Genomic DNA, 7242 nt, shown 5'->3' with positions numbered 1-7242 from the left:
TTATTTGAATAAAATAAATATAGAAAGAGAATAATCTCCAAAACGAAATTTTAAATCATTTCAATTTTCGGCTTTTTAAACATTTAATTTAGATGCTTTGTTTATTGTTTAGACGATTAAATTAAACCTAATAAAACCTAACCTAAACACACACACACACACACACACTATAGCGCACACGCCCACTGGTTGTGAGTCAGAGCTCGCGAAAGGGAGGACTCATCTGCTCTCTCTCTCTCTCTCTCTCTCTCTCTCTCTCTCTCTGTGTGTGTGTGTGTGTGTGTGTGTGTGTGTGTGTGTAGGAAAATAAAAGTTGCTGCCGCAGTCCCACGCACTCCAGAGAGAGAGAGAGAGAGAGAGAGAGAGAGAGAGACCTTCTGAAGTCTCGCGTCGTGTTTTCATCCCGCACCGAAACTCATGCGCGTGGACAAAAAATTAAAAACACCACCCCGCCACGCGCTCAGAGCAGAGCACACCGCACAGCACCGCGTTTCCACGCACCGTGGACGGGAGGACAGGAGAGAAGCCGAGCTGGACCTGCTGGAGAACATTTATGCCGCAATTGTGGAATTATTATCTTTGAAGAAAAGAACCGACACCAACACACAAACACACACACATTCACACACACACACACAAACACACACACGCGCGCGCGCGAGAGAGAAAGAGACAGTTTCAGTACGGGTAAGTGTAAAGTTTCTGGATGGTGTTTTGGACGCGCGTGCATGAAAATTATGAAAGTTTTTTTGCGGGGGGGGGGTGGGGGGGTGGGGGGGAAGGGGGTGAATTTCCGCTCAGGATTTAAAAGAAATGCACAACTGTTACTATGACAACAACAAATACGGTTCATTTATAATATTCTGTAATATTCTGATGCATCGTCAGCATGTATGAAGCTGATATTGACGTTAATACACACACTAGCGCGCGCGCACTCTCTCTCTCTCTCTCTCTCTCTCTCTCTCTCTCACACACACACACACACACACACACACACACACACACACAACATAACTACACACAAAATATGCACACAAGTGCAGTAACAGTCTGGAGAATAAAAGAAAAAGACAACGTGCTCCAAAACATTTTACATTTTTACCTCATAGTAAAGATATCATACTAAACAAAACCTGGCACGTGCAGAATTACAACTCCAGTTTGAATGAAATAAGTTTCCTAAATAACACATTAATAAATAAACACACATTACAGACGGGAAAGATGACATACAGGTGAAATATTTCAGATTAAAAGATTTTTTTTATTATAAATTTTGACTTCTGAATTATCGCTACAGCAGAGATGAAGCTGATGTCACTGATGTTAACATTAATACACACGTTAACAATCATTAACACACACACACACACAGAGAGAGAGAGAGAGAGAGAGAGGTGCAGTCTGGGTAAAACACCCGAAAATGCGCTGCCACTTTGTTTTTCTTTACATTGTAAAAATTCGTACATTTGCAGCACGTGCACGTGAACACATTTAGAAATAAAAAGAAACAAATAATCAAACTTGACAAACTGTAAATCAATTTATAAACACATTACAGATTGTAAAGATAACTTACATGTTTAATATTTAAATTAAACAGAAGAACACGACACGGATAATCAGACCTGATTTGCTGATGGTCTGATCATATTCAACTAAACCGTGAAATGATCACGTGATCTGAGCTCATTTCACATCAACAACCTGAACTGTTTCAGTTTTATCATTAAATTATCAGGATTCATTTCCATTTAGGAAACAAATCATAAAACGCACAAAGCTTTCTCATTTCATTTCCTTTTTTATTTGGATAAAATATTATTTTAATATTTTAAGTTAAAAAAAAAAATACAGACATGACAAAGAGCTGCATAAAATACTGTTTTATAAATATTAATAATTATAAATGATCACGGGGAAAAGGACACTGCGCGTGTTTCTATAAATCAACACTGTAAATAAATCTAAATAAATAAACAAAAAAAGAGAGAAATGATTTAAACTAAAAGCAAAACATTTATCCACAGTTTCACGGAGATTTTTTAAAATTAGAACCTATATAGAAACACACACACACACACACACACACACACACACACACACACACACATTTAGAGAATACATCAGCAGTAGAATTAATAATATCAAAAAATAAAAATCATCGTCATAAATACATTTTTGTTCACGATTTAGGAACAAACCTTTCTTGCTAATTTAATTAATTAATTAAATATAGGCAAATATATTCCAACAATTTATTTATTACTGATTATTAATTTCGACATTGCTGGCCAAATTCATGCTAACTGGATGCAAAACTTTTTTGTTCTTCTTTCTTTTTTTCGTTTTTATTTTAAAGTTTTATTATTATTATTATTATTATTATTATTATTATTATTATTATTACATTATATTATTATTTCCATGTTAGGGCTTATTGATTAGTAATCTGTACACACACACCGCGCAGAATTTGTGTGTGTGTGTGTGTGTGTGTGTGTGCGTGTGTTAACAGCGGGCAGATTTCGCGCTGTCGATTATCATAATCAAACAGAGAAGCGCCGCACTAATAAAGGCCATCTGTGTATTATTACACACACACACACACACACACACACACACACACACATAATGAATTTAGTAATATCCGACCGACAGACATCTCAATCACACACTAATCCCGCTGATTTTACCGCCCAATCACTCCACCGACTTCCTGCACCCCGATATAACACACACACACACACACACACACACACACACACACACACAGGTATTCATGCATGCATGCACTTGTGCACAATAACGCGCACACACACGCCACCTTAATTAGCGCGGTCTCGGCGGGATTTCAAAACAAATGATGAGGGACGTGACGTACTTCCGGTTTAAGAGCCAAACACTCCATCCAATTATTATTATTATTATTATTATTATTATTATTATTATTAGGCACGTGCTATTTCCTAATAAATGTATGTACATATATTTTTTGTATTTCTTTACAGATTTATAAACTATAAACCAAATGGATTCTCACTGCAGAAAACTTGTGTCCACGTGCGTGCAGCTGGGTGAGTCAAGCCGCTTATTTATTTGTTTGTTTATGGGTTTGTTTGTACTCACTCGTCTCTTGAATTATTGTTTGAATTATTATTTATTTAATTGTGGGCTGTTGAACTGAGACTCTGCCATCCATATTATCTCTCCGTGTGATTATTCATTCATTCATTCATTCATTCATTCATTCCTGAAACTAAAACCGATACAGTCTTGTTCGGCTCAGACTTTTAAATTCATTTCATCTTGTTTCATTTTTCCTTCTAATTTTCCCCCGACATCATCTCTGCGTCTTTATTTCTTCTTTATTTATTTTATTTATTATCTATTAAATGAGGCATTTTTCTATACACTCCCCTCTCTCTCTGTCTCGCTGTGTGTGTGTGTGTGTGTGTGTGTGTGTGTGTGTGTGTGTGTGTGTGTGTGTGTGTGTGTGTGTGTGTGTGACTATGACAGCATCTCAGTAGTTTTGTACGAATCTTTTTACATTTCAAAATGATTATTTTTTTTTCGGCTCTTGCTACTAGATCATCAGTTTATTTGTCTATTTTTTTATTTATTTATTTATCCTGAATTAGTTTTTTAATGAACTTTTCTGTGTGTGAATTTAGAGCCTCAGCAGTTGTCTTTTTTCAATTTTATTTCGCCCTTTAATTGTCGGGTCACTGAGACCTGCTCCACTGCCTTCCATATCACCTTTCTTATTTATTTATTTATTTATTTATTTATTTATTTCCACTCAGGCGGCTCTTGGATTAGAGTTTTTGCTGTCGATTCTTTTCTGTGTGTGAACATGACACCACCTCAGTAGCTCACTGTGGCTCTGTTGTTGTTGTTGGTGGTGATGGTGGTGGTGTTGGGTTTTTGTTTTTTTTTTTTCTTTTCATTTCATTTAATTTTTTCTCCCTTCAGTTATCTACTCTTGCACAGAAACGTGTACCGCATTCCACATCATCTCTCTGTTTTTCATTTTCTTTCTTTCTTTCTTTCTTTCTTTTATTACTCTGTTCCACATCGCTCTGTGGGTGAATCACACCTCCTCGGTAGATTTTTTTCCTGTAATTATCATCTGCTCTCTCTCTCTCTTTCTCTCTCTCTCTCTCTCTCTCTCTCTCTCTCTCTCTCTCTCTGTCTGTCTGTCTTTTCCCGACTTAGTTATTTGCTAAATTTTGGAATTTAATCGAGCTGAAATGTGTGTGTGTGTGTGTGTGTGTGTGTGTGTGTGTGTGGTAGTTTATTGTGTCAGATTGACCCCTGGTGGTCAGTGCAGGAACTTCAGGAGGAAAAGAAGTCCTTCCTTTCTTTCCTGACTCCGGCAGTGGAAGTGTTGACTTGTTGATTTGTTGATTTTTGAAGCTACTCCTCTGGTTGTTTCTCTCTAGAGCAGAAGATGAAAACATTTCCGACCGGAATCTTAGTATACAGAGCAATAAGCGTATTCATATTAAAAAACTTAGAATAAAACGCGTTGATTTTATTTCACGTGTTTGTACGTGTGCTATTTATGGATTTGTCCCATGAAAGCGTTGTTGTTTATTTAAATGGTTTATTTGGAGGTTACAGCTCATTACACATTGCAGCAAAGTGTGTAGAGGCGCGTCACAGCGGGCTGGAGACCTGCAGCACACAGAATTTAAATAAAATAACCCCCAAAAATGTCATAAGAAAAAATTATAGCAGACGTACAAATTAATAAATGAATAAATAAATAATGCGGGCTGATTAAATCTAAACGTATCAATAATTTATAGACTAGTATGCATTACTGATAAAAAATAAATAAACAAAAAGAAAAAATAAGAAAACATATGAATAGAAATAGTGCAAATAAACACGCAAGATGAGCCAATAAGTGGAAGAGACAGGCATTAAAAAGATGCAAAAGCATTAAAAAGCACGGGAGTGATGGAGGAGAAAGACTTGATTAGGCTCTCTCTCGCTCTCTCTCTCTCTCTCTCTCTCTCTCTCCCTCTAATATATGCAGCCCACGGGGGGGGGAAGAAACTAAATGTGTACTGAAATCCTGCATGCTGAAGGGGAATAGAGTAATGGCGGAATGTGCTGTGCTCGGTAATCCTGCGGAAAAGCCTCTGTCCTCGCGCTCAATATTGACTGAATCGGTAATTAGCGCGTGTGTAAATCCACAGCATCCTCAAATCCTGAATACGGGGCAATAATCCGGCACCGACCCGACAAAAAAACCGACAAAACACCCGACAGAAAAACAAAACAAAACAAAACACCCGACAAAAAAAAAAAAAAAAAAAAAACAACCGACAAAAAAATACCCGGCAAATGTGAGGGGAAAAACACTCACGGTCCTGACTTTTATTAGTAGTAGTAGTAGTAGTAGAAGTAGAAAGTAAGTGTCTGAGCTTGGAAATCAGTTTAACAAATAATGTGCGTAAATGTAGTATTTGTCCTTTTGTTTACTTTACAGTTATAAATGTAACAAACCGCGTATTAATTATAATAAATAGTGAATGAAATTCAGTGCTCAGAATCTTTCCGTGTTGATTTTAGATGAATAACTCAACACCAACCCAGACAGGAATAAGAATCGATTTAAAATCGATTTAACAGTAAAAGAATTCAGTTTTGTCTGCGGAGCGCGTTTCAGTTTTACGGATTAAATAAAGATCACAGGAGTGGAAATGTGAATCAGACTGATCCGGGATCGCTGTCATTCTTTTATTTTATTACCTTTTCAAATGAATTATTAATATACAGATTCGAACTCATGTGAAACACGGCTATCTTTTCTGTCTTCTTTCTTTTCCTTCCGTTTTTTTATCGGAGGGCAAATAAAGGGCATGTAAAAGACGTTTCTAGAGATCTAGGGATCTTTCAGTCCTGAGAGAAGGAATGAAAAATAAAAGACATACCGATAAGGGAATTAAAGGGATTTCATTTGTCCTTGAGATATAAAAGGGATGTTTTTTGTGATTCTTTAGTACTTCGTGCTTCTTCTTCTTCTTCTTCTTTCTTCTTCTTCTTTCCTCTGCTAATAGCCACAATGTACAGTTCTGATTTGATTTGAAGAACTTCACTTAAGCCACATATCTGTAAATAACATGAATTACTCCAAAAACAACAGAAGGCTTTAAACATATTTATTATTAAAGTATGAGAAAGTTAGCCTACGGCTCACATGTGGCTCTGAAAATATTTATCTCCTCGTAGCTCTTTAGAGAAGGACCAGGCCTTCCGCAGTCTGTTTATAATGAAGCACTGCATTTAAATTGAGATGCTTATCGGATTTCTTAAAAACATAAATGCTCTCCAGACTGAAGTGCAATGCAGATATCATCATCATCATCATCATCATCATCATCATCATCGTCATCATCACTAACATTTCAGACCAGCTGAAGCTCTAATGTCTCAAATCTCAAATCATCTCAAATCGCTTCCTAGAAGTTCTCGATTCTAGGAGTTGCCCTTTTCTAAGACCGAGGCTTAGTCTGCTGACTAATCGTCTAACAATGCCAGGACTTCTTACACACATGACTGTGCAAGGTGTGTGTGACAAAAACACACGACCACACAAACACACCGGCTCAAGCTTCTTCAGTGGCCTGCAATCTTCAGTGAGTAATAAAGTTCAGAATCGAAACAAATTGAAAAAAATAAAGGAAGGACTGATTCATCTTTAAATCGAGGATTAGGATCGTGAATGAGGCCTGAATTCAAATCTAAAATGTTCGCTTTGAAACTTATGTTTGAATTCAACACTTGGAATTTTGGGAATTTATCTACACGGCTTCCAAACACGGAGCGCGGAATCCCAGACAGCCCTGAGGACACCAGACAGGGTTCTCTAGACAGAACTCAACTCTTAGAGCAAAGAATTAACACCTACAGCACTGAACTGACTCTTTTCATCGGTCTGTCTCTCCAACATGTCCGCCTGTGGCTCTGTGCTATAGAGGACAGACTGTGTGTTAGAGAAATCACGTGTGTTATAAGCTGTAAAGTTGAGTTATAACACAGTAATAGCTCCGATTGACACGTTTACACTTTTTCAGACGGTCAGGAGTCCACTCCCTCCTTATACACGCTGTAGGGCACGATTTCTGGAGGCTTTTTAGCCACATCCAAAAGCAGAGAGATCATCTACTGCGCTCATGAGCTCCCGAGACCTGAACAAATGACATGATGTTCCCTAAAGTGTGC

General features: G+C 37.4%; 1 protein-coding gene across 2 annotated transcripts in view; it reads left to right on the top strand.

The window, feature by feature from the left end:
• Positions 1-264: 264 nt before the first annotated feature.
• The window catches only part of pitx2 (paired-like homeodomain 2), a 12564-nt gene continuing 5586 nt past the window's right edge, over positions 265-7242 (top strand). The window contains exons 1-2 of one of the 2 annotated variants that reach the window (XM_053631997.1): positions 265-687; positions 3015-3080. In XM_053631997.1, coding sequence (XP_053487972.1) covers positions 3035-3080 — 46 coding nt within the window. In that variant the 5' untranslated portion in view covers positions 265-687; positions 3015-3034. Of the gene's footprint in view, positions 688-3014; positions 3081-6558 lie in introns of those variants that run through there. The other variant, XM_053631996.1, reaches the window with a different exon arrangement.

Source organism: Ictalurus furcatus, chromosome 8, assembly GCF_023375685.1.
Source record: "Ictalurus furcatus strain D&B chromosome 8, Billie_1.0, whole genome shotgun sequence".
NCBI lineage: Eukaryota > Metazoa > Chordata > Actinopteri > Siluriformes > Ictaluridae > Ictalurus > Ictalurus furcatus.
The sequence above is the reverse complement of the archived record's forward strand: the minus strand, read 5'-3'. Positions and strand labels throughout refer to the sequence as shown.